The 27,752-nt window shown below is 41.3% G+C and overlaps 1 protein-coding gene across 2 annotated transcripts in view; it reads right to left on the bottom strand.

Annotated features, from left to right (window-relative positions):
* The window catches only part of abat (4-aminobutyrate aminotransferase), a 104,903-nt gene that overhangs the window by 40,610 nt on the left and 36,541 nt on the right, over window positions 1-27,752 (bottom strand). For both annotated transcript variants that reach the window (XM_070980232.1, XM_070980234.1), the window contains 4 exons: window positions 27,258-27,375; window positions 2,729-2,778; window positions 2,202-2,282; window positions 1,955-2,047 (listed from right to left, as the gene is read on the bottom strand). In XM_070980232.1, coding sequence (XP_070836333.1) covers window positions 1,955-2,047; window positions 2,202-2,282; window positions 2,729-2,778; window positions 27,258-27,375 — 342 coding nt within the window. The remainder of the gene's footprint in view (window positions 1-1,954; window positions 2,048-2,201; window positions 2,283-2,728; window positions 2,779-27,257; window positions 27,376-27,752) is intronic.

The following is a 27,752-nucleotide window of genomic DNA, read 5'->3' as shown; positions in this document are numbered from 1 at the left end:
GCGCAGTAGTATTTTCGAGCGGCGCAGGCAGGCGCACGGCACGCGCACGGCACACTTGGTATTTTGGTAAACCGAGGCGTACAGAGGTGCGCCAGGATGGGCGCTGCGGTGCAGTAGGGGGGAGGTGTCGGCATAATGAGCCAGCGCATTGGAATTTTCGACTATTTCGGTCTGCGCCGGCGGTGTAAAAGTGTGATGAAAGCTCGCCACCTCAGACCTGGTCAACTCTGTGCGCCAGTGGCACAAGTGGATTTTCGTAAACCGGCGGAGTCGTGCACTCACGTCACCAACACCTCACAGTCAGGTTTCCACAGTGTCTGGCATTTCACTGCGATCAATTATTAGCAACAGTCGCAATTCAATGCAACTACCTGAGTCAGCACATACAGTCAGACCTAAATTTATGTATTTTGATCCGTATCTCATCTGACCACATCGAAAGCGCATTCAGCACGCGTAATGGTCACTCAACCTGACCGAATGTACACAGGTGAAACAGGGATGTCTGGTGATCTGTAACTCAAATTGCCTGGTGACAAACGTGTTTGCCACTTTCCCCGGGTCGGCACGACTCGTTCATCGCGGCGAATTCTAGCATTCCTACAGTCTTTCAGGGGGACACCCCTATGGATGGGTGGCTGCTAGGTGATAACGGCTATCCACTGAAAACGTGGTTGATGACGCCATATATCACACCGTCAACAAGAGGGGAGCGAGGTTTTAATGGTGTTTTCAGCAGTGCTCGGTCAGTCATCGAATGCACACTGCGATGAATATTTAGCAACAGCCACGATTCAATGCAACTATCTGAGTCAGCACATACAGTCAGACCTATATTTTGATCAGCATCTCATCTAACGACATCGCAAGTGCGTTTGGCACGTGTAATGGTCACTCACCCTGACCGAATGTACACAGGTGAAACAGGGATGCGAACTAATCGGTTAACGTTGCTGTGCCAGCCAGAGACAGCCGTGACATGAGACAAGACAAGAGACAGAGAGAGACAGACACATGGAAAAAATGTAAGTGATGATCGCTCTCCGCTATTACCCACGTCATTTCATTCCAAATACAAATGTTATCATTGTAATGCTTACATTATCTACAAAGATGGAGTACATCATTGCTTTGAGGAGGATGAGGAGTACGCCGAGGATTTACCATCTAAGGACCTCATATTTAGACATCAGAATCAGAATCAGAAATCCTTTATTTATCCCTCAAGGGGAAATTGTTTTTGTTGCAGTGCTCCTTACAAGAATAGAATTAGAATAAAATTAGAAAAGAAAGAAAAGAGAGAGAACTATATATATATATAAAGCAAATATAAAAACAAAATATTTATATTGAGAATATATATATAAACAAAATATAACACAAAATATAGAACAGACAAGAAGGTCGCAGGTTCGATTCCCGGGTCGGGCCTTTCTGTGTGAAGTTTGCAAGTTCTTCCCGTGCATGCGTGGGTTCTCTCCGGGCACTCCGGCTTTCTCCTTCTCCCTCGGCGCAGCGCACAAAAATACCAAAGTCTGCGCCGCCACGCCCCATCGGCGCAGCGGACCTGACTTTGCGCCGCGCCGCCGGCGGAGTTGAAAATAGAGCCCTTAGTGTTTAAACTAGGATGTGTGCTGCACACACTGTGCAATTTATGAGAAATATGCTTAAGCAATATTACAGCCTATTTTTAAAAATTCACCATCAGCCATTTAAAAACACACAGTTGTCCCACAGGCTATAGTTTGGCCTGTCGTGTGTACTGTATATACAGTATGTATGAACTATATGTACTTGTGTATCTTAAAGTCAGAATGTCGTGTCCTTTGCTGCATGGATACTGACCTCTTATTTTTTCCTGTGTCCCAGGTTTTTGTTATAACTGAGGTCTTCTACCATATTTTAGACCATGCTAAAGGTAAAAGTTAACATATTCCAATGTGTTCTTACTCACCCTGTACCAGATAAACATTGCTTTGTAAGCATTTTCATTGGAGCAAGAGCCACAAGCCATTGTCTGAACACGAGTCATTCCACTGGGAGCCACCTGACAGGGAAAGGCAAATTGTGGTGCTGTTGTTTAAAAAAGCTTAAAAAATGTAAAATATATAACATTATGTACAGTTTCATTACAACAATAATGACAGCAACAATAATAGTGCTTATTCTGAATTATAATGGTAAATTTGCATTTTACTAACTGAAAGAAGACTCTCAGTGAGCTTGTCTGGAAAGTTCTCTGGTGGCAGGATTCCCAGGGCAGGTCGGTTCACAAGTGTACTCTGCAAAAAAAAGTCATACACATATGCACATATGCGCCCACGGGCACACACATACACACACGCCCACACTTTTTTGGTCAACAAAGCACAACTGGAGCTTTAAATTGGCATTCAGAAAATTCTATTTATTTAAATCTTATCAACCTTTAAAATGCTCTCACCTACACTACTACACTGTGATGAAGTTAGTTTAGTAGGGTAAACAACATTATATCCCCCATTCACTGATACCAACAATGCTTTGCTACAACAGTTGACACCAGTAAAGTTTTAATCACAAAAATTATGAGGCTTGAACTTGAGAACTGTGTGCAATATTCACAATTTAGTATTTACTGTGAAAATGGTTTAGTTTACTGAAATAGCATACACTATATACTGTATCACTGAAGACCAAACAATACGACTCCATGACATAAATGACCTTGTTTGTGAAGCCAGCCTACCAGATTGTTGGGATTGGCCATCAGTTTGAGGAGAGCAGGGTGGTTGTAGCCTGAGGGAGAACAGAAAGGGAGTGGTGATAGATGGAAGATAATAAAGTACTCCAACTGTATCAATGGATTGTTAGCAGTCAGCAGGCAGTGTTCTGAGGATCAACAACATAGACTATTTCAAATTACATATTCTATTAATAATCATTAGATTTTTATATAATACATATATACAACCTCAAAACATTTATCAAACATAAATCAAAATGACTTTTAAATTTCATGTTGCATCAAATATTTAGAAACTTTGAAAGTGCTTTTCCTGGAGAAAATGCATGTTAGAGCTGCAAGCTGTTAACTGTTGCTGCTCCCTGCTGTGGCTACTGCCAGCTGCAACCTGCTGCTACAGTAGCACCTTTTCACATCTTTTAGCACCTCATTCATGTGAAATTGTAATTTGGTGCTACAGACATGTTGAGCATTCCCATCTGTACAACTTTGCTGAATTTGGTTGCCACTCAATAACACATTATGGAGATACAGCAGTTAAAAAGTTTTATAGTGGTGGTCACGTGACGATGGCTAGCTAGAGGACGTGTTTGCACTGAGCTCCCGCTCCCACTCATCTTTAATCATATTTAATGCAAGTTATTGTTCCCATTCTGGCATTTTATGTGGATTCAGTTGCATGGCACTTGGGAAGAAGAAAAAGCTCCGTTTTGACAACAAGCGATGTCCAAACAGACGAAAATCAACCTATGAAGTATGACGACTGCAACGACTGCTAGCCAAACAATACTCGCAATCAACAGGTGAGGAGCCCTCGCCAGCGGTGAACACCACGGTTATCGTCAACTTTGGAAGGTCAGTCAAAATGCGTTACTGAGGCAGAGCAGAGAGTGTCGAACGTGGAGGACATGGTGACCGGTCTGGACGAGAGACTTGCTGAAGCTGAGAGGAAAATTAAGGTAATGGCCTATTGAATGTATGACATGGAGAATGGGAGCACACAGGATAACATCCGTGTTCTCAATCTGAAAGTGGGCACGGAGGGAAAACGCCCCATCAACTTTTTTGAGACTTGGCTACCCGATGCCAAAAGCCATATTAAAATTGACTGGGCACACTGTAGCTTGGGGCCACGGAGCATGCGTCTGCGCCCGGTGATTATTACACTTCAGAACTCCAGGGATAAACCCAGGATAATGGCAGCAGTGAGGGAGAGGCCTAATCTGGAATATGGATCTTCATACATCAAGATCTGTCAACTGTGGTTCGAGAGAGACGGTAGGCTTTCAGCGATGTGTGTCAGTTGCTGATTGACAAGGGTATCAATATGCACTTCCCAGCTACACTGACCGTGAACCACAATGGCAGTGATGTGGAAAACTTTTTCAACACATTGGAATAAAGTTGGACAGGAGCCACTTTTAATTAATGACTTGCTTCTTGTTTGATCCAGGGATTACACGAGACAGCTCATTAAGGTCCGCGTAAGTCTGTTTTTTATGACAGCATTGTGCAAGCACTTCAGTCACTAAAAGGCATAAATGGTCCTGACTCTACTATGTTGTTTTTTCTTGCTTTTTCATGATTTGCAGTGTGATATAGTCACATCTTCATAATGTTTACCTTGATATGTTAACAATTAATGAGGGATCCTTTTGTGGCTCATAACTCTACCTGTAGATGTTTTTCATTGATAGATGCCATCATGCCAAGAATGGTAACAGGCAAGTAGTAACGTTCTGTTGTGGGAGTGGGGGTGGGATATGGAGGGTTTTTTGTTTGTCAGTATGGAGAATGTTTCAGTTATTCACCCATCATTAGAAGATGGAAATGTTCATACCAGCACAGCTCATCCATATGCCAAATAATGTTTTCTTGTACTATACCTGTCATAATGGGTCATCATTTCTCTGCTTGATCTGGGTCATTTTTATTTATTTGAGCAATCAGCTACCTAATGAGTAACACAAAAATCAAAATATTGAATTTTAAGGGAGTCAACCATATCGTGAGGAGGCACAAAATATTTTCCATGCTTAAAAAAGATAAGGCGCAAATTGCATTGCTACAGGATACCCACCTTACAGATCTTAAACATTTAAAATCAAAGCATGATTGGGTGGGCCAAATTTATTACTCCTCTTTGAACTCCAAAATTAGAGGGGTAGCAACACTTATTCACAAACATCTTGCCTTTACACTTGATAAGGTCATCCGAGATACAGATGGAAGATTTATTATAGTTACAGGGGTTCTGTATGGTGAAAAAATTCTCTATGCCTATGCACTCAATACTTTTGACAATCTCATTTTATTCTAAGTTACTGGCTGATATTTCCTCAGTCTGCCCATCCTATGTAATACTTCGTGGGGATTTTAACTGTGGCCTGTCTTCTGACATGGAGTATAGTCCACCTAAAACCCAACCTCCTTCAAAAATGGCTAAAGCTACAACAGAGCTTTGCTCAGATCTTGGTCAATTTGATGCATGGAGAATCACTAATCCTAGAGGGAAAGATTTCACATTTCTCTCTCATCCGCACAATTCTTTTTCTAGAATGGATTACATTTTTGTTTCCAGATCAGTCCTTGACAAGACTGGTGCCTGCTCCATCAGCGCATGTGTTCTTTCAGACCACTCATCAGTCTCTATAGAACTCTTGCCACCTTACTATGACCCCTTTTCTAGACATTGGTGTTTAAATCCTTCTCTTCTTAGCAACCCTGCATTTTTGACATATTTAGAAAATCAGCAGAAACTATTTATGTCCACTAACAATTCACCTGAGGTTTCTGCTTCTACTTAATGGGAGGCAAGCAAGGCCTTTCTCAGAGGATCCATAATTTCTTACACAGCCGCAAAAAGGAAGAGTACATTAGCAAAACAATTGGAGCTTGAATGATGTGAGGGAATTTTCTATCACAGGCCTTCTGTACAGTTAGGCGCTCAAAGGTCTCAAGGTTGAACAACACAGAGACCTCAAACAGAGACAGATTAACATAATATTTAGAGGCTATTCTAGTAGACAGCAGATAGGAATTCTCTCCCCCTGTTCTTACTACGGAGGTAGCCAAGGTCTTATAGATCAACTGTACAGACCGAGACCGGACAAACTCAAGGAGGAATGCTTAGTCTGTACAGTTTAAAGGAATTAGGTCAAAGTGTCCTCAGTTAGAGGGTTGGATGTCAGGGCATACGTAAGTATTTACATCCACTGTCACTGTTACTGTGACTGCATGTCTGTCTCTCTGTCTCTGTCTCTCTCTCTGTCTCTCTCTCTGACTGCTTTTCTTTCTGTCTGTCTGTCTGTCTGTCTGTCTGTCTGTCTGTCTGTCTCACTCTCCCTCTCTTGCTCTTCCTCTCTCACCCAACCGGTCGAGGCAGATGGCCGCCCACCCAGAGTCTGGTTCTGCTCGAGGTTTCTGCCTGTTAAAAGGAAGTTTTTCCTCGCCACTGTCGCCAAGTGCTTGCTCATGGGGGAATTGTTGGTTTCTTTGTAGATAAAGAGCTTGGTCTGTACCAGCTCTATATGGAAAGTGTCCTGAGACAACTTCTGTTGTGATTTGGCGCTATACAAATAAAATTGAATTGAATTGAAGTATGGTAGGAGCTATTGTTTGGTTTTCACTATCCAATAGAGTACCACAAATGTAGAAGGTAGGTACAGAATATCCATAATAGGGAATAGTTCAAGAAGTAGAAAGGAAAACGTGACATTGGGGGTATTAATACACCCCATTAGAAGGGACATCTTCAGAATTTGGTGTGGCACTACCTTGGTTCACTTGTGGACATTGTGTTGCTCACCAACTTCTCCTCGATGCATCAAGCCTGCAATAAATATTTCCGCACAAGACATCTGAAGTCTCCTGGTGAACTCCTTCCTTCAGCTCAAAAGAATTTCCAAAACAAACGAGACACTGTTACTTTAGAGAGAGATTTTAAAGAATCTTTTTCCACCTGTGTTAAAGGAGTTGGGGGCATCCAAATCTGCTTTAGATCAATTGCTAACTCAAAAAGCTGAATTAGCAATATTTTATGCCAGGCATAGATTGTTTGAATCCGGTAACAAATCCAGCCGGCTACTTGTTCGATTAGCCAAGGGCAAGACAGGATTGTATGCAATACCCTCGCTTAGAGACAAGAAGGGTGAGCAACATTTCAAAACCAAAACTATCAGTAGAATTGTACAAGAGTTCTACCTGGAGTGCCAAAATATGCCAATTTTAAGAAATAGCTTTTTTGACATCTCCCTATCTTATCTGTAGAAACCAGTAAAGATCTGTGTAGGCCAATCACAGCCAAGGAAGTCCTGGGGACCATTACGATTCTACAGACTGGGAAGGCTCCTGACCCTGATGGGTTTGGGCCTGAATTTAATAAAAAGATGGCCAAATATGTGGTGGATCCGTTAACTAACATGATTATGGAGTCTTTTGAAAGGGGCACACTTCCCCCAACTTTAAACCTTGCCCATATCTCTCTGATTTTAAAGAAGGGTTAACCGTCTGATTTGTGTGCATCTTACAGACCAACATGTCTGCTTGGGGCCGATTTTATCCAAGCTCCTGGCTCGGAGGTTGGAGGAGGTGTTGCCTATTTTGGTTGGACCGGACCAGATGGGATTTATCAAAGGTAGATACTCCCTCCCTTACTTACTGAAGACAGCAAAGCCTGGATGGCCTTGAACTTTTTAAATTTCAATGAGAAAAAAAAAAAATGGAGGTGATGGTGTTTGGCCCCAGTGGCCCTTGTGAACCCCCTCCTGTTGACTTGGGCTCCTTGGCAGGATATGTAAAGCCAACAGTTACAAGCTTGGGTTTTAAGATGGACAGTGATTTTAAATTGTAGTGAAGTCCAGTTTTTTCCAGATTAGACTGCAGGCAAAGGTGAAGCCTTTCCTTGCACAAAAGCACTTTGAAACAGGAATCCATGCCTTTATCACATCTTGGCTGGATTACTGTAATGCACTTTATTTTGGAGTCAGCCAGTCCTCCCTCGCATGCCTCCAGCTGGTGCAAAACGCAGCCACTCGCCTCTTAACTGGAGTGCATAAGAGGGAGCATATAAATTCCATCCTGGCCTCCCTCCACTGGCTGCCTGTGCACTTTAGGGTCCATTTTAAGATTCTTTTATTTGTTTTCTTTAAATGGCCTCGCCCTGCCTTACCTCTCTGAGCGCCTTCACCCCCACGCTCCTGCTCAGTGCCTCAGGTCAGCTGATCTGCTGCACCTGGAGGTACCGAGATCAAAACGGAAGCTCAGATGGGACAGAGCTTTCTCTATGGCGGCTCCTAAATTATGGAAGGAGCTACGGTTACACATTAGACAAGCCCTGTCACTGTCCATTTTTAAAACTCGTCTCAAAACCCACTTTTATTCCTTGGCTTTCAACCCCGCATGAGACTCTGCTCTTGTTGTAGTGTTTTATGGTATGCGTTTACTTATTGTTTTATTGTTTTTAAAAATAATAAAACAATTATTTTAGTGTTTATTCCTGTTTTTTTTTTTTTTATTGTCTTTATAATGTTTTGTCTATTTATGCACAGCACTTTATTTCAGCTGTGGTTGTTTGTAAAGTGCTATATAAATAAAGTTGAGTTGAGTTGACATGACTTTAGTGTAAACTACAATGTATATGATATGATCCAAATCAAATCAAATCAAATGTGTTGATGTAACCCATATACATTATCACTTTTCTTCTTTGTTTTTTGGAAATTTGCAAGAGCTGTGTTGTCTGGTTCTTTCTTGGTGGCACGGCAGAATAGAGGTAACACTGTCACCTCACAGCTAGAAGGTCCCGGGTTTGATTCCCGCTGTGGGCACCGGGGACGTGTCCTCCACCCTGTCTTTGGTGCCTGCTGCTCGAGGAAAGGGGCCTTTCTGTGTGGAGTTTGCATGTTCTCCCCATGTTCAACTGGGGGATCCTCCAATCCTCCATAATCCCCCTCGAAAAACATGCATGAAGATCACCACCTGACCAATGGTGACGACGAAGGAAACTGGGTCCCCGTGGAGGAAGGACTTACCAGGATGGGTTAAAGGCGGAGGAAAAATTTCACCAGTGCTTGGCGTGTGTGTGCATGTGCATGTGTTGTGTGACAAATAAAGGGGACTGTCCCTCTGATTCTTCTTTGTTTGTTTGTTAATGAAAAATCAAAATATTAAAATCCATCCATTATCTATACCGCCTATCCCTTTCGGGGTTGCGGGGGGCTGGAGCCTATCCCAGCTACAATGGGCGAGAGGCGGGGTACACCCTTAACCGGTCGCCAGCCGATTGCAGGGCCACATGTAAGGACAAACAACCATTCACACTCACACTCACACCTACGGACAATTTAGAGTCATCAATTAACCTAATGAGCATGTTTTTGGTCTGTGGGAGGAAGCCGGAGTACCCGGAGAGAACCCACGCATGCACGGGAAGAACATGCAAACTTCACACAGAAAGGCCCCGCCTGACCCGGGGATCGAACCGGCAACCTTCTTGCTGTGAGGCACGTGCACTACCTGCTGCGCCACCGTGCAGCCAATATTAAAATATTATTTAAAAAATAAGTTTTATAGTGGTGTTTTACTAATGGCCACAAGGTGAGGATGTGATGATGTGTGCCGTGCTTCAATATATCGTACATATGCTCATGGAAAACTTGTTTCCTAAGTTTCAATTTATTTAAGTCCACATAATTGTATATCATGTTTCAACCATATCATGTAACAGCCCCTGTGGGTAGAACTGAATGAAAAGTTACACACTTGTGAAATGTGTGGCTATATGTACAACATTCCCAAATTTGGTTGCACTCCAATTTAGCAATGAAGTGCTATGGCCTGTTAAGCACATCAATGGGTGTGATATATAGCTAAATCTGCATCATCAAGGAATACACTCTGAAAATATTGTTCTGCTAAGTATCATGGTGAGTTATTCAAAACATAAAACATGTAACAACTGACAACATGGTGGTGCTACTGGTACCATGTGTTCAGATGTTAAGCATTTCCAGTAAATATGAATACTTAAGCACTGGTAGTTGTTGTTGAGATTTCAACTTTCAATATAAAAAAATCAATGAAAGCCAAATACAGATAAACCATTTTAGTACCATTTTGAAATTCCAGAATTGTCCATGGGTCCCCACTAAGCTTGTGTTACCATCTGGGGACTTTTATTTTCAAAATTCTACCTCCACCAAGGCACCTAGTATGAGCTCCTGTTTCCTGGTTTGGACTCAGTATGTGTACATGTGTCTGTCAGTACAAAATCCCACAAAAACATAAATGTAACCAGCCACGAGAAAGCCAGCAACAAGTCTCCAGAGGGCATTTTGAGTTATTTACACATTCTGAAAGTGTAGTTTCTGAAATTTCCAATAATGTCTAACACATGGAAATCTGAAAATATTTGAAGAAGATGTGGTCATTTGAATGTAGACACCTACCAGGAGAGCCAAGTAACACAGTGCTGCTCACTGCATCTTATTTACATAAGTCCAACCACCTACTGGTCTAGCTATCAGTGACATCTGGTATCTCTTAGCCCACAGGACAGAAACTATTGTATTAGTTTGAACAATGGTTACCAAATGGAAATGGAATTATTTTGTTACAAAAATCCCCTGAATAAAAATGAAAAACAAGAATCAGAATCAGAAATCTTTTATTAGTCTGCGAGTGGGAAAATTGTTTTAGTTGTAGTGCTCCTCATAAGAATGGAATTAGAATAAAATTAGAAAAGAAAGAAAAGAGAAAGAACTGCATATATATAAAAAGCAAAGAGTGTGCAAAGCAGAAATCAGAACAAATGGTGGCTATTTTGAAGAAACTAGAATATAAAACATGTTTTCAGTTATTTCACCTTTTTTTGTTAAGTACTTAACTCCACGTGTTCATTCACAGTTTTGATGCCTTCAGTGAGAATCTATAATGTAAATAGTCATGAAAATAAAGAAAATGCATTGAATGAGAAGGTGTGTCCAAACTTTTGGCCTGTACTGTGTGTGTGTGTGTGTGTGTGTGTGTGTGTGTATGTGTATATATATATATATATATATATATATATATATATATATATATATATATATATATTCTCTCAACATAAATATTTTGTTTTTATGTTTGCTTTTTATATATATGCAGTTCTTTCTCTTGAGAATCTACAATGTAAATAGTAATGAAAATAAAGAAAATGCATTGAATGAGAAGGTGTGTCCAAACTTTTGGCCTGTACTGTATATATAACAAAATATACCACAAAATATAGAACAAAATATAAAACAAGATATATATATATATGCTGAGAAAAATAAACAGTATACAAACGGGTGTGCAAAGTATGTGCAAAGTAATACATACAGATGTGCAAGGTACTACAAACAGATGTGCAAAGTAAGTTTGGCTCCAAAAGGATGTGCAAGTTGAATTTAGTCAAATATGTAACGGATAAGTGAAAAGTCCAGGGGCCATTCAGAGGGAGGAGTTGTATAGGTTGATGGCCACAGGCAGGAATGATTTCCTGTAGTGTTCAGTCCTGAGTTTTGGTGGGATGAGTCGCTCACCGAACGTACTCCTGTGCTAGCCAGCACATCACGAAGTGGGTGTGAGACGTTGTCCAAGATTAGTCTGTAGCTTAGTCAGCATTCTCCTCTCTGACACCACCGTCAGAGATTCACACTCCATCCCCACAATGTCACTGGCCTTGCAGATCAGTGTGTTGAGTCTGTTGGCATCTGCCATCCTCAGCCTGCTGCCCCAGCACGCAACAGCATAGAGAACAGCACTTGCCACCACAGACTCATAGAAAATCCTGAGCATAGTCCGGCAGATGTTGAAGGACCTCAGTCGCCTCAGGAAATAGAGACGACTCTGGCCCTTCCTGTAGAAAGCGGCAGTGTTCTTTGCCCAGTCCAGTTTATTGTCAATATATACCCCCAGGTACTTGTAATCCTCCACAATGTCCACACTGACCCCCTGGATGGAAACAGGGGTCACCGGTGCCCTGATTCTCCTCAGGTCCACTACCAGTTCCTTAGTCTTTGCCACATTTAGTTACAGATGGTTCTGCTCACATCATGTGACAAAGTTGTCCAAAGCAGCCCTGTACTCATCCTTATCGCCCTTGCTGATACATCCAACTATCACAGAGTCATCAGAAAACTTCTGAAGGTGGCAGGTCTCTGTGCAATAGTTGAAGTCCGTGGTGTAGAGGGTGAAGAGGAAGGGAGAGAGAAAAGTCCCCTGTGGAGCCCCAGTGTTGCTGACCACTCTGCCTCACGCAGTGTTGCAGGCACACATACCATGGTCTGCCAGTCAGGTAGTCCACAATCTAGGACACTAGTGAGGCGTCCACCTGCATCGCTGTCAGCTTGTCACCCAGTAAAGCTGGACAAATGGTGTTGAATGCACTGGAGAAGTCAAAAAACATGACTCCCACAGTGCTCCCCGGCTTGTCCAGGTGGGCACAGACACGGTTGAGCAGGTAGATGATGGCGTCCTCAACTCCAAGTTGGAGCTGATAGGCGAACTGGAGGGGGTCCAAGAGTGGCTTGACCATGGGCCGGAGCTGCTCCAGGACGAGTCTCTCCAGAGTCTTCATAATGTGGGAGGTCAGTGCCACAGGTCTGTAGTCCTTTGAGGCCCTGGGCCATGATGTCTTTGGCAAAGGAATGAGGCATGAAAAACAGGAGCGACTGCAACAGGCTGCATGCACGGTCCGCACATGCGCACTACTATGTGGTAATATACTTAAGAGTTAGAAGAAGCAAATGTAGATAATTATTTCTAATATTAAATTAAATAAAATAAATTCTGTCACTGTGGTGCAGTGGGATGGATCAGTCTGCTGCTAAATGAGCTGAATGAGTCAAGTAAAGTCAACTTTGTCAATGCTGCTATATGTACAAGACATTAACAGAGGCCAGCACTCAATGATCATGAACTCCACGAGGGGTGAACAGTGTCTACAAATCAACACAGCATCTTGCCACCAAGCATCCCTGATATAAACACAGACCCCTCCGCCGCAGGTCTAACCTCCTTCAATGAGGGCTCTGTCTGCTCGGTAGCATGTTAGCCGGTCCAGCTGGATGGTGGAGTCTGGTATGCTATTATTGAGCCATGTTTCCATAAAAACAAAAACACAGCACTCTCTCACAGTCTGCTGGGTCAATCTCAGAAGGTGTATATAGTCCAGTTTGTTGTCCAAGGAGTGTACGTTGGTGAGTATGATGGTATAGCTGGCTTGTGTTGTTTTGCCGCTAGCCTAGCCCGGATACCCCCGTGCTTTCCCCGGTTCGGCCTCCTCTCGCACCGCCTGCAGCGCTTCCTCTAGTGGGGGTCGGTGTCGAAACGGGCCGCCGCAGAAGGCCAAGGATGAGAAACTCCTTAGCTTGTGATGGGTTTAATTTGCAGATTGCTGTGTTGCCGATGTCAAAAAGAGTCCCACAGCTGTATGTGCAGATTGGGACAAACAAACGCGACAAAAACATAAAATCCACCAATGTTTCATAGAGCATCTAAGTGGTATGAGACGTCCCTGGAGAACTAACAGTGACTGTAGAACAGGGAAAAAGACGTGTGTTGTACATTGGATGAAAAAGTATGAGTACATTAGAGAAGCTAGAGGCAAATTTATTCAGTATGAAATAATTCACAGATATTATTATACACCAACCAGACTTAATAAAATGGGTCTAATTAAAGATGACCTATGTTGGAAATGTAAGAAAGAACACAGCACATACATTAATGCACTATGGCAATGTCCCAGGGTCTTTGCTCTGTGGGAAAATGTTCTGAGTTATATTGGTAAATGGTTAGGATGTGAACTTCCCATATCATCGAGATTATGTCTTCTAAGAGACAAAACTATGGTGCCACTTTTAAATAAACCACAATTTGGAATATTAAAAACGGGCCAAATGACGTGCTCGGGTGATTCTAAGATGTTGGAAAGAACCTCCAACTCCTACATTGAATACATGGAAGCTCCAAATGATGGAAATAGCTGCATGTGAAAAGATGCTGGCGAGACTGAATGGGAGAAATGACATGATCAATGAGCAGTGGAATGATTTTAGCCAATATATGTCTGGAGTAAACAACCTGACCAGGCAAAGAGGCTGATGATGCATAATATTACACTAGTAGTACCTTGAAACAATACTCAGGACTATGACTCAATAATTGCCCTCTTTTAATTTAACGTGTCAATGTCTGTTATAACCTGCCTGTTTATTGGTTTTATTTTGTTATTACTGTTCTGTGTTGTTTACTTGTCTTATTTCTGCCTAATATGTTAAAATCAAATAAAATTTAAATTATTTAAAAAAAAAAAAGAAAAAGAAAAAGAAAAAAAAGAAAACATAAAATCACTCGAACACACCAACGAAGACAAACATGTAGACACCACCTTATTAGGACAGAGAGGATGACGGCTGCATGCACGCGCTGTCATCACTACTACTACTTTTCGTTATATTCTTCATCGTCTTCATCTTCAGCTAAGGTCAACTGTAGGTTAGGGATGTTCTCCAGTGTAATGCAGTCGCTCTCGTCAATTTCTTCAGTTTCATTTTCTAGTTCGGGTTCAAAATCAGAAGTGAGATCATTGTCGGCATAACCAGAAGCTGCATTAGTTGCCATGTGGTTCCCTTTTAACGTGCAGCTAATTGGTCGAAAAAGAACAGAAGCACGTGAATAGCCGAAGAAAGCCAGTATGCTAATTTACTGCTGAATCGCCACACCCCCAACTAGGGCAGAGGATTTCCTCAAAAACAATCCAAATTCAAATACAAAGTTTATGGTTTTAAGGCCCCCAATACTGTTATTTGAAACATGGAGTGGCTTCTTCATGATTTCAACTTACATATTCTCCAAAAAAATTAAAATCACTAATTTATTTATTTTTTTTTAATTGATTTTTCTTTGTTTACACAACTTGCATCGGGCTGACTTGTTGCTGGTTTTCTCGTGGCGGGTCACAAATACCAGTTCCTCTGTGTGTATTTCTCTCTCTCTCTCTCTGTATGTGTGTTGTATGTTTGTGTCTTTCTATGCATGTGTGTTAGTATATGTGTGCATGTTTGCATGTCACTGTGATGTGTGTGTTAATACGTATTTCTAAGTGTGTGCGTGTGACAGAGAGAGATATGTCTGAAATGTAAATTAAAGTTGAAACAAGCTGAAGGCTATCGACAGTTGAAAAGGACAGAGGTCCAACTGCCAAAAATAGCTTAACATCAATGCACTAATCAGAACAGGAAGAGAGAGAGAGACAGAGTGAAAGAGAAATAACTAAGTTTGAATTTATTAAACGTTAAAAGGGTCTCAAGAACAAAAATGTCTAAATTCAATCTACCAATCACAACAAAGGTTTCAAATGCAGTGTGAATGACAGCTATTGAATTTGTTGTAGTTGTAGTGATTAGAAATTGTAAAAGTAGTGTTAACCTTCCCACGTAAACAACAGCTGGGTTTCTATCCAAGTGTATCACAAATTTTAACCAAATTTTGTCCCCATCTACTACTGGTATGCCAATATTAATGTTTGATTCATTGAAATAAGTAATAGGTGATGCCAAGTCTTCAATTGGAAAAACCATTACAGTCAAAAACCTTCTCATGACAAGAGTGCAAGAAGAAGAAGAAGAAGAATCATACTTTTTATTATTACATCACACATCATGTTGCACACTACATGCTTCATGCCATTCTTCCTGTGAAATTAATTCCTTCCTAATACCCCTAATACCCAACTGTCTTTGTCGCCATTGGTCAGGTGGTGGTCTTCATGCATGTTTTTTGAGGGGGATTATGGAGGATTGGAGGAACCCCCAGGTGAACACGGGGAGAACATGCAAACTCCACACAGAAAGGCCCCTTTTTTTCTCGAGCAGCAGGCAATGAAGGCATGGTGGAGGACATGCCACCAGCACCCAAAGTGGGATTCGAACCTGGGACCTTCTAGCTGTGAGGGGACAGTGTTACCGTACCACCAAACAACCAACAACCAACAAGATGATATGAGTGCCAGCTGAACCTCAAAAGGTGAAAAAAAAAATTAGAAAACCTGCTGGAAATATGATATTTCTACTTGTTTCATGTATTATGTGGGGAAGATTTTAATCTTCTGATCACTCAGCTAATCATTGGTGTTGTTACATCAGAACTTTTTTGAAAACGGTGTCTCCCATCTAGTGTATTTGCTCTTTCAGAAAAGGCAAAAACCACTTCAAGTGATTACAGAAATTAGAAGGGTTTTTTTTTCTAATTTTGCCATTTCCATCAACCTTTTTGAGTGCAATATACAGAGTCAACAATTCCAAAATTTCCCACAAGCAAGCACTTGGTGACAGAGGTGATGTAAAACTTCCTTTTAAAAGCCAGAAACTTCACAGTAATTCTTATGAGAGCATAAATACTCTCGCAGGAATTATCTTACTGGATAAATACTTTGCTGAGTTACCCCAAGACTCCACCAGGCGTGTCTCCATGACATCGCAGTCATTATTTTGTTTTATTCCGTCCTCTACACAGCTGCAAAGCCCACTGGGTGCATTTCAGTGTTTTGCACACTTTGACTAGAATGGCAGCAGTCAGTTCTGTCGTATGCTCTGTCGTACACGTGAATGGACAAAAAACAGATGTTTCAGAATTCAGGAGATATGAACATTAATCTTTGTAACTCCCCTCAGAATCATAACACCTTTTAAATTCACCAATTCCTACATTCTAGACTTGATTTGTGTGAAAAGGGTGAAAAATGTGAGCTTTTTTTTTTTTTTTTTATCAACATGGCAGAGCACAAGTGGCAGCTTGTTACAGCAGCTCCATCTGTCTTCCTTTGTATTAGTGTGTTTGTGTGTCTTTGTCGTGTTTTTTCGATCACTAGTCCTGGCCAATCATGCGTACGTCCGTATGGATGTACACCTGATGAGACGAGGGATTTATTTTTTCTACTTTGTGGATTACTTTCCTCAACCTCAGGAGAGCCACTGAACTTCAGGTCCATTGTTCACACTCGGGAACAGCTGATCACGCTGAGCAACATGAGCATACTCCCAGTGGAAAGAAGGAGATGCAGAACTGGGGTGAAGTGTCAAGACAAGAAAAGACAGTATAAACCATACATACCGTCTGTCACTATGTGAAACGTGGGATCTCTTCCAAATAAGATGGAAGAATTAATGGCGCTAATCCGACTGCAGAGGTAGCACCGCGAGTGTAGCCTCATCTGTTTGACTGAAGGCTGGTTAACTCGCACGTTATGCTGGACAATTTCCAACTGCTGAGAGCGGACAGGAAAGCGAAGGAGAGCGGCAAGAAGAAAGGTGGGGGTATAGTGATGTTTGTAAACAACAGATGGTGTAACCCAGGGCACATCAGTGTAAAAGAGAAGCGCTGCACCAGAGACATTGAGCCACTAGCCATTGGCATTCGGCCATATTAACTCCCGAGGGAGCTCTCGCATGTTATCGCAATAACTGTGTACATCCTCCCGTCGGCCGATGCTGCAAGAGCATGTGAGCTTCTGTACACAGTTGTCTCACAGATCCAGATATTGCACCCCCAGGCCCACATTCTCATCTCTGGAGACTTCAATCACGCTTCCCTGTCTGCCACTCTCTCCCCACTTTCACACAGTACAGTGGCAAGAAAAAGTATGTGAACCTTTTGGAATTTCATTGTTTTCTGAATAAATTTGTCATACCATGTGATCTGATCTTCATCTAAATCAAGGGTATTGGCAAATATAATGTGTCTATAATAATAATACAAAAAAAATTCTGATCTTTCATGTCTATTGAACACACACATTGAACATTCAAAATGGCACTGGAAAAAGTAGGTGAACCCTTAGAATTAAAACTGCTTGAGCCTCCTTTGGCAGCAATAACCTCAACCAGGCGCTTCCTGTAGCTGTTGATCAGACCTGCACAACATTGAGGAGGAATTTTAGCCCATTCTTCCTGGCAGAACTGCTTTAGCTCTGTCATATTCTTTGGACATGGGTCTCTTCAAGTCAATCCATAGCATCTCTATTGGGTTGAGGTCTGGGCTCTGACATGGCCACCCCAAAAGGCGGATTTTGTTTTACTGAAGCCATTCTGTTGTGGACTTGCTCCGGTGTTTTGGGTCATTGTCCTGTTGCATCACCCACCCTCTACACAGTTTCAGCTGACATACAGACATTCTCACAATATCCTGAAGAATTGTCTGATATACTTTGGAATTCACCTTCCCCTCAATGATTGCAAGCTTGCCAGGCCCTGATACAGCAAAGCAGGCCCAAATCATGATGTTTCCTCCACCATACTTTACGGTTGGGATGATGTTTTCATGATGATATGCCATGCCCTTTCTACGCCAGATGTAGTGCTGTGTGTTTTTTCCAAATAGTTCAATCTTAATTTCATCAGGCCATAGAACATTTTGCCAATACCGCCGTGGAGAGTCAAATGTGCTCTTTTGCAAACTTCAAGTGTGCAGCAATGTTCTTTTTAGTAAACAGTGGCTTCCTTTGTGGTGTCCTGCCATGGATACCCTTCTTGTTCAATGTTTTTCACGTAATGTAGACTCATGAACAGAGATGTTAGCCAGGTCCAATGATGCCTTCAAATCTTTGGCTGTCATTCAGGGTTGTTTCTGTACCTCACTGATGAGTTTTTGTTGTGCTCTTGGTGTCACTTTGACCGGGTGCCCACTTCTTGGTAGAGTAGCAACAGTCCCAAAGTGTTTCCATTTGTAGATTGTTTGCCTTGTTTTTATCGGTCAAAATTGTGGATATCCACACCCCCAAACTCATTAACTTAACAAGACTCCAGGTGTGCTAAAACCTGACTCCAATTAGGTTTTTTGAGGTCATTAACTCAAGGGTTCACATACTTTGAATAATCTTGTTATTATTTTAGACACATTATATTTGTCAATACCCTTGACTTAGATGAAGATCAGATCACATTTTATGACAAATTTATTTAGAAACCAATGAAATTCGAAAAGGTCCAAAGGTACATACTTTTTCTTGCCACTGTATGTAAAGTGCCCCACCAGAGACAATAGAACACGGAAATTAATGTATGCAAACACTAAGGATGCTTACAGCTCATCACCTCTCCTCCTGCTGGGCCGTTCCAACCACAATCTGGTTTATCTGCTCCCTGCATACACACCTTTGGTGAACAAACAACCACCAACCATCAGGCATGTGAGAAGATGGTCAGAGGAGTCCAGCATAGCACTGAGGGACTGTTTTGACACCACTGACTGGGACATGTTGTGCAGTCCACACAGGGAGGACACTGACCTTTTAACAACTTGCATTACGGACTATGTTAACTTCTGTATGGAAAACACTGTGCCTACAAAGAAGGTGCCGTGTTTCCCAAACAAACCCTGTGTGTCCCTGGAACTGAAAGCCCTACTGAATGAGAAGAAGAGGGTCTTTCGATCGGAGGACAAAGATGAGCTGAGGAGGTTGCAGAGGGAGCTGAAACGTGAGATAAGGAAAGGCAAGGACAGCTACAGGAGAAAGCTGGAGGAACGCCTCCAGGAGAACAACAGAGAGAGGTCTGGAGGGGCCTGAAAACCATCTCAGGTCACAGTGGCAACAGCGAGGGGGGCCCTGAATCTGAAGACCAGGAATGGCCTAATGAACTGAACCTGTTTTTTAACAGGTTTGATTCTATCCCCATTCCTCCCACCACCCACCTGAGCCCAGACCTTAAGCTGCAACTTCTCCAAACTCCCTCCCTCCCCCTCACAGCACCCCTGACACCAACAGCATCCTCTTCACACCACTTAACAGCCGCCCCGTCGTCGATGTGGTAGTTTGCAGCACAGGGGCTCCACAGGGGACAATGCTCTCTCCTTTCCTCTTCACCCTCTACACATCAGACCTCAGACACAACACGTTGGATGTGTATCAGATGGGAACAAACTGGAATACAGAGAGGTTGTCACCAACTTTGTCAACTGGTGTGGACTGAATCATCTGCACATAAACGCCAGCAAGATGAGGGAGATGGTAATTGATTTCTGAAGGAATGTACCAAAGACTACAACAGTGAACATCCAATGCTTGGACATTGAGATTGTGGGGGATTACAAATACCTGGGTGTTCACCTCAACAACAAATTGGACTGCACAAATAACACAAATGCCCTGTACAGGAGGGGTCAAAGTCGTCTGCACCTGCTCAGAAGACTGAGGTCCTTTGAGTTTGTCGGACATTGTTAAAAACATTTTCCGACTCTGTGGTGGCATCTGCAGTTTTCTATGCAGTGGTCTGCTGGGGCTGTGGGAGCTCTGATAGGGACAGGAAAAGACTTAACAAACTGGTCAGGAGAGCTGGTTCTGTCCTGGACTGCCCTCTGGACACCATCGAAGAAGTGGGTGAGAAGAGGATGTTAGCCAAGCTGACACTGATCATGGAGAACCCATCCCACCCCATGCATGAGACGGTGCTCCTTCAATAGTAGACTGCTCCATCCAGTCTATAAGAAAGAACGTTACCACAGGTCCTTCCTACATCTGTCAGACTATTTAACTCCAGCATCACGTGATGTAGCACTGTGTGGACACTGTCCTTTCTTAATCTCTACATCACAAACCTGTTTCTGATTTTGCACTACTAAGATAAGACTAAGATATGCTCTATTGCTAGTATCTGCTCACATTTATCCATTTCACCCGGTGCAATTTCTGAATTTCTAAAGTTGGATACTTCTCTCAGCTGTGCAATAACACTATTTATTATCCATATTGGCAACCGTATACTGTGTACTTATAAACTGTAAATATTGTGCATTTACAAAGACAGAAAAAAAGAAAGAAAAACTAAATTTCCTCTATCTATCTATCTATCTATCTATCTATCTATCTATCTATCTATCTATCTATCTATCTATCTATCTATCTATCTATCTACATAATGTCATCTAAATATGTGAACCAGGTACGAGTGGGTTGAAGTGGAAAAACTGAAAAGAGATTGGTTTGGCAGAGTACTGTTATTTTGACTGTTGCTTTTCTGCTCATGAAGGATATTGGTAGTGTTGTTCAATGCTGATGGTTATGATTTAGTTTTTTTATTAGGGTAAAGTTCAGAGTAAAGAACTCTGACAGCTTGGGGTAAATGATGATTCCTAAAAATGTTATATTTTCAGTGCACAGGGCAAGAGATGGTGTTTGGGTGGCTGTATCCCTGCCATTTCTGCAGAGGGGAAGGACATTTGATTTGGTACTATAAGAGTAGCTGGAAATTTTGGGGAATTGTATGAGCTTGACGGTTTCGCAGTAATGATGCAGAAGGGATGTGGAGAACAAGCAATATATAATTTTCATTAACACTGTGCATTGGATGTTAGCAGTTTGGATACCTGTAATACTGATATGTTGATGAATGTCAGCTGCTAGTTGGTCAATTAAAATAGAGAACGGCAGAGTGGGTATCCTTTCCTAGTGCCAATGTGTTGTGTGAAGGATCGTGATGTTAGCCCAGTGGTGCATACTATATCTGCAGGCGATGTGTTGAAATCAGATTTTTTTAGAGTGTGGAAAATAGAAATTTCCATTTGAATTTATCACAAGCTTTTTCTATATGCACTGGGCTTATTAATTTAGTATTGTGAAGACTTGAATAATACATTAGGTTGAATAGCCTGCATGTATTGTTGGAGGAGTGCCTAGCTTTAATGAAACTGGTTTGAGCTGGATATAAAATGCATGAGGTGACTTTAAATTCTGCAGGCTAGAATCTTGCTGATGATTTTTACGTCTATATTAGTGAGTGGCAAATAATGTTGTTTTTGGCAGCCTGTTTTAATTTTAGTCTTAGTCTAGTCTTTGTGTCAAGCTGTCATTTTAGTTTTTTATTAGTTTTAGTCACGTTCATACTCTTTTAGTCTAGTCAAGTTTCAGTCGACTAAACGTCTGAACATTTTAGTCTTATTTTAGTCAGAATTATCCATGACTATTTTCGTCTAGTTTTAGTCAACGAAAACTGATGACATTTTAGTCTAGTTTTAGTGAAGGAAAATTGTATTTTAGTCTCTTTTGCAGGACGCACAGCGCATGCTCGCTGACCAGATACGGGGGGTGGAGCGGACCAACCCGGACTCTTTAGTTATTGTCCTTGGCGACTTTAACAAAGGTAACCTCACCCACGAACTCCTGAAATGCAGACAGTTTATTAAATGCCTGACCAGAGAGGAGAATATTCTGGATCACTGTTACACCACAGTCAGGGATGCTTATCACGCTGTCCCCTATGCTGCACTGGGCCACTCTGACCATGTCATGGTCCACCTGATTCCTGTGTACAGGCAGAAACTAAAGCTCTGCAAACCTGTAGTGACGACATCAAAGAAGTGCACCAGTGAGGCTGTGGAGGATCTCCAGGTGTGTTTGGATTCTGTGATGTCCTACATCAGCTTCTGTGAGGACTGCTGTGTTCCATCATGCACCAGGGTGAGTTACAACAATGACAAACCCTGGTTCACAGTCAAACTCAGACAGCTAAGGTTGGCAAAGGAAGAGGCCTTCAGGTGTGGGGACAAAAACAGATTCAAAGAGTCAAAGTACAAGTTTAGCGAGGTGGTGAAAGAGGCTAAACGACTGTACTCTGAGAAGCTCCAACACCAGTTCTCAGCTAAGGACTCTGCATCTGTCCGGAAAGGGCTTAGGCAAATCACCATCATACCAACTCTGCTTCAGGAGAAGCTCTCCCAGCTGAGTGTGCCTGACTCTACCTGCAGGTGGATCCCTCTCACCCTGGACACAAACTCTTTGAGGCAGGAGGCTGTGGTCAACAGTTTTTTCCCGTCTGCTGTCAGCCTTATCAACAAGGCCCGTAACCCCCCCGACACTCTTCACACTTCACCTCTGCCTCATTTTGTCACACTGACATTGCCATCACTCTGTGCATTACATTAACGCTCAGCTTGGACGTTCTTTCTGATTCTGATTCTTTTTAGTAATGCAATTCTATTTAACCCAGTCAATATAGTACCTAGTAGTACAGACAAACCAAAATTTTCTTTTAGCCAAACCCATGTCACAATTCAAACAAGGTTGTCTTATTATTATATTCTTGTTACCTTACAGACTCAAGAATACATCCATTCCAGTTACAGAAGACGCTCTGATTTGAATTTAGAACATATTTATTTTACCAATCAAAGCCAACTGGCCAGCCACCGGTCCCGTTCTCTGTGTCAGTTGTCTGTCGTTAATGCTAACCTACCGCAGCTGCATCTTCTAAATAATGCCCTGCGACTGCGCAGTGCGACCTGTTGCAACCCCTGAAGAGAGACACAGGAAACAGAAATACTGCAAAGTAACAATTACAACGCGACTAAACGAGATGAAATTATGAAACATTTCGTCTTGTCTCGTTTTAGTCAATGAAAATGAAGAGACAATTTTGCAGAGTGTTTATTTTGTAATTCACATTAAGTCTTGTTTTTATTCATCAGCAATATTGCATTATATATTTAATTTCAGTTATCGTCACATTACGTTAGTATGGAGTCCAGAGGTCTTGTCTGTTAATGTCAACTACTTCTATGTTCATTAATGAGAATAAAAATAGTACAAGAACTCAGCAGGGGAAGTCCTGGTGCTTTGTTATATGACTAAGTGCACTAGACAATTCACGTGGTGGTACTGTGAAATTCAGCGTGTTTGTATGTACAACTTGGTGAGTTTTGCTCCAGCAGTGTTTTTAAGATAGGAGCTGATTTTGTCTTCATTTGGATCTATTATTGAATTAATAGTATTATTCAGAATGTAATTTCACTGAAGTTTGTATTTTTGGAGAATTTGTGGCAACATTCTCTAAATCTTTAATTTGTCTTTCCAGATTATTTCAGATTTTTCCTGTCTTTCTTCTTCTGGTATGCAGAGTATGAGAAATTGCTTGCTGTTTTCCAAAGGAATGATGCCAAGGTAAATGGAGAATCATTTACCTCTGGGAAGGATTCCCACTCTCCTTAAATAAAACTGTCAAAATCTGTCTTTGAGGAGGGATCTTTTAAAATGCTATCTGGTGGCAGGTTTATGTACATTGCTTCTATTCCAGCTAGGGGACACAGCATGATCACTAATTGCACTGGGATGGACCTGTGACTGTGAAATTTGGCATAACTGACTGCCTGGTTGCAAAGAAAATTTATATATTGTGGTGAACTGGTGAGAAAAAGAACATAGTTGTTGTAGTCTCCAACTATTATCAAGACCAAAATCATCCAGGACCTATTTAATTGTTTCAGAGAATTTCCAAATGTTGTCTGAGTTGGTGATGTTATCTATTGATGGTTCCATGACTGTGTTAAAGTCACTACATATTATACCTAGGCAATCAGAGATGAAGAAAAAAATATGTGTTCACCAAGGATATTTCCAGTCATTACTGGATTGTTATTGACTGAGATATTAATTAATATAACTCATCTTTTAGAGTTTGTAATGGTGGTATTTTGAGTGAATGACACATTTTAGTAATGTAAACTCCTTTTTGCCAAAAGTAGAAGATTTGACTGAATCGTGGGATTTAAATTTTTAATGGTCTGATTTTGAAAGATGAGTTTCTTGAAGTAAGCATATGTTAGCATCAAGATTATTCCAGATGAATACTTATTTTGATTTATTATTATTATTTTTATTTTTTTTTTGCAGTACAAATTTCACCAACATTCCAAGATACACATTTTGTAACGGTATGTTATTGTGCAGCTGTTACCATGAAGAACAAAATATTAGTGCTAATGTCTGTCTGTCTGTCTGTCTGTCTGTCTGTAAAACATGTACAATATGTAAGTGTGAATGTGTGTGTATACGCATGTGCATGTCTACTGTGAGTGTATATGGATCCTTTGGTGAAAGTTAAGTTTTTTCTGTCAAATCTTATCTAAACTGATGTGGCTGCCTTACATAAATTGCAGCATTGCTCCACTTCCTACCAGCAGAGGGCAGTGAGGTACAATGAAGCTCTCCACCTGTTTGAGGTCACATGTTCAACATTGGATTCCTTCTAGAATTTGAATTTCTCATCTAGAATTGAATGACTTGTTTGTAGTGGAGATACAAATAAATAATCTAATATAAGTTATGATAGCCGGTTTACAACTATATACTCAACAGGTATTAATTAATTAGAGTTGACAAACAATATTACCAATACTTTTCAAGACTTGTGCAATTCCAAAAAATTCAATCCACTGACATCCAGCTCAATTCCAGACAGACACATATTTATACCTTTCCTTGACTGACTCAAATGTACACAGAAAACCTTAAAAACTAAAATCATGCTGGACAGAAATTGGACCAATCCTTTAACTACAGACTATGAGAGTGGTCAACTGGCTTACAATTCAAATGCTGTCACTGCAAACACTGTGTCCTACTCATGAACCTCGGTAAGGATACTAAGAGATTCATTGTAATAGCTTGTCTTTGTCATGAGTTTACTGAGCTAGACACACACAGAAAATGAGAGACAGCAGAAAATGAGGGCTGCTTTGTCCATTCTGTTTTCATGGAGATCATCTGAATGCTTGAGGGCAAATCAGTAGTCCAGAAACCCTGGGGACTTCCTATTACTGACAAACAGGATGCACACAAAAACATATTCTTTCTCACTATCCCCACTTTCACATCAACTTATCTACATAAAATTGAAATACTGTTGCTTCATCTGTAAAAAAGGTTATGGCTCAGAAATAACATCCATGTCCTAGTAATTAAATCAAGGTCAGATTTAGGAAGACTTTTGTGCTTAATTTTGGGGACACTCATTTGTGGCATCTGCACCTTTCTGTCATGAATATGCACCACATGAATATGGTTTACTGAAATGAATATAAAATATATAATATAAAGTAAACAATGAGAAAGTTAACAAATCCAAACTTATCATTTGTCAGGCCATTTCAACTAATGAACTGATTGATTATTGAAGAAGACATCCTTTATTAGCCACACACACAACATGCAGAGTTAGGGAGGGAAACTGCACACGGCATGCTTCTGTGAAATTCTTCTCCGCATTTGACCCATCCTTGGTCAGTCCTTCCTCCACGGCAGACTAGGAGCGGTGGGCACCCAGGGACCCAGTTTCTTTTGTCACCACTGGTCAGGTGGTGATCTTCTTGCATGTTTTTAGTGGGGATTTTTTAAGGAGGAAACCCCAGGTGAACACAAGGAGAACATGCAAACTCCACACAGAAAGGCCCCTTTCCTCGAGCAGCAGGCACCGAAGGCATGGTGGAGAACATGCCCCCAGCGCCCACAGCAGGAATCGAACCGGGACCTTCTAGCTGTGAGGCGACCATGTTTCCACCATGCCACTGTGCCACCAGTGATTGATTATTGTGTGACTGTGTGAGTTCCTAGCTACAACAAAATCCCTTCTGTCAGGAGACCCTGGGGCCTTGAGGTGAAACCATTGAAAGTAATGTCAGGCTGGAAGTACAGCTGCCAAGCAGTTCTAACAGTGTGGGTCCTACTGCTGTGTGCTCAGGCTCTTAAACAGTTTCACAGAAACTCAAGCTACCCTCGGCCGTCTCTGCTACAGCAACTCTACCCACAGCTTCAGAGGTTGTCAAAAAGTTGAGCGGCAATCAAAAGCAGTCAGGAGAGAACGGCCCTGTATTCTTGATAAGGTTAGGGTATGGTTTAGAGTTAGGCTAGTGGTGGTTGTGGCTAGGGTAAGTCTAAAAAGAACTGTGTGTGTCTATATGTGTAGCTGTCCTGTCCAGAGTGGCAACACAATTAATGTCTTTTTATTATGCATCAATGTTGTGTTTATGTGTAGTGTCAAATAGACTTGAAGCACAAATACATGCTTCTGGTCATGTTTATGCCCATAAGACACAGCTGAGTTGCAAGCCTGCATGGAGCCGCTGCATAGATCAATATTATTGCATCTGTCACATGAGACATGCAGGTAGGAAAAACAAGTCTAATAAAACTTTTGAGCAAAAGTCAAAAGCAGTCACAAGGTAAACTAAGGTTGCCATATCGGGCACGTTATGCTGAGGCTATAACACATAGTGCAATTATACAAACCATTCCATGACTATGAGATATGACACTATTCGTATGTCTACAGTTATTCTGATGAAAGCAAAGCAAGCTTAGTGTAATGCATTACTCCAACACAGACAGCAATATTGCAAAGCAACATTACTTTTAAATGACAGCTACTAGTAATATGTTATATATTGGGACTACATTATAATACAACAGGACTAATTTATTGCAGTTTGGAATTTTTATGTATTTTGCATCAAATGAGAAAATTCCATAATTTGTCAGGCATATAATTGCATTGGCCAGAAACAAGTATTCCTGTCTAGTTTATCTATGAACAGTTTCTGAATTAATTTTCCAGAATTACTGATTACCGATATGAATCCCAATATGTCTCAAAATGCATTATAAAATTACATATATTGTGATAGAGGATTTTATCCATACTGACCACTCCAACGAGGTGTCTTTGGATGTTTTGGTACTAACCAATTGGGATGGAGGAGATCTGAGTGTAGATATCTAGCATGCGGTTGCTGTCCACATCCACCAAGTAGTTCCCCCTGCTCTCCTCATAGTTACAGAAGAAGTTGACAGCACCAACATTCTGGGAAGAAACAGTGTTCTGTATTAAGAACAACATACAGTAGACTTGGCAGCAGGCACACAACTACCAAATGCACCTGCCATGTGACTCATACAAATAATCACGCTGTATGAAAAGCAATTATATGTTACCCAGAGACAGAATGAAGTTCAATTCATCATTACTTGCTTAGCTTCACTCGAAGAATAGAAAAACATGGACACTGCTAGTTCAGGGTTGGACAAATGTTTTTATTATTGAGAGTCATATAAAAATAGAAGGAGTAATAAACTAAAATCATAAATCCGTAGTTTTCAGCCAGTTATACTGCGAAAAAAAAATCTTCGTTTCTAAACCAGAAAACTTCATGTGCCATAGAAAACCTTCTATGAAAATAA

The sequence above is a fragment of the Chaetodon trifascialis genome, chromosome 15 (genome assembly GCF_039877785.1).
Source record: "Chaetodon trifascialis isolate fChaTrf1 chromosome 15, fChaTrf1.hap1, whole genome shotgun sequence".
NCBI classification, from domain to species: Eukaryota; Metazoa; Chordata; class Actinopteri; order Chaetodontiformes; family Chaetodontidae; genus Chaetodon; species Chaetodon trifascialis.
Note: the sequence above shows the minus strand (reverse complement) of the source record. Positions and strands in the feature narration are given on the sequence as shown.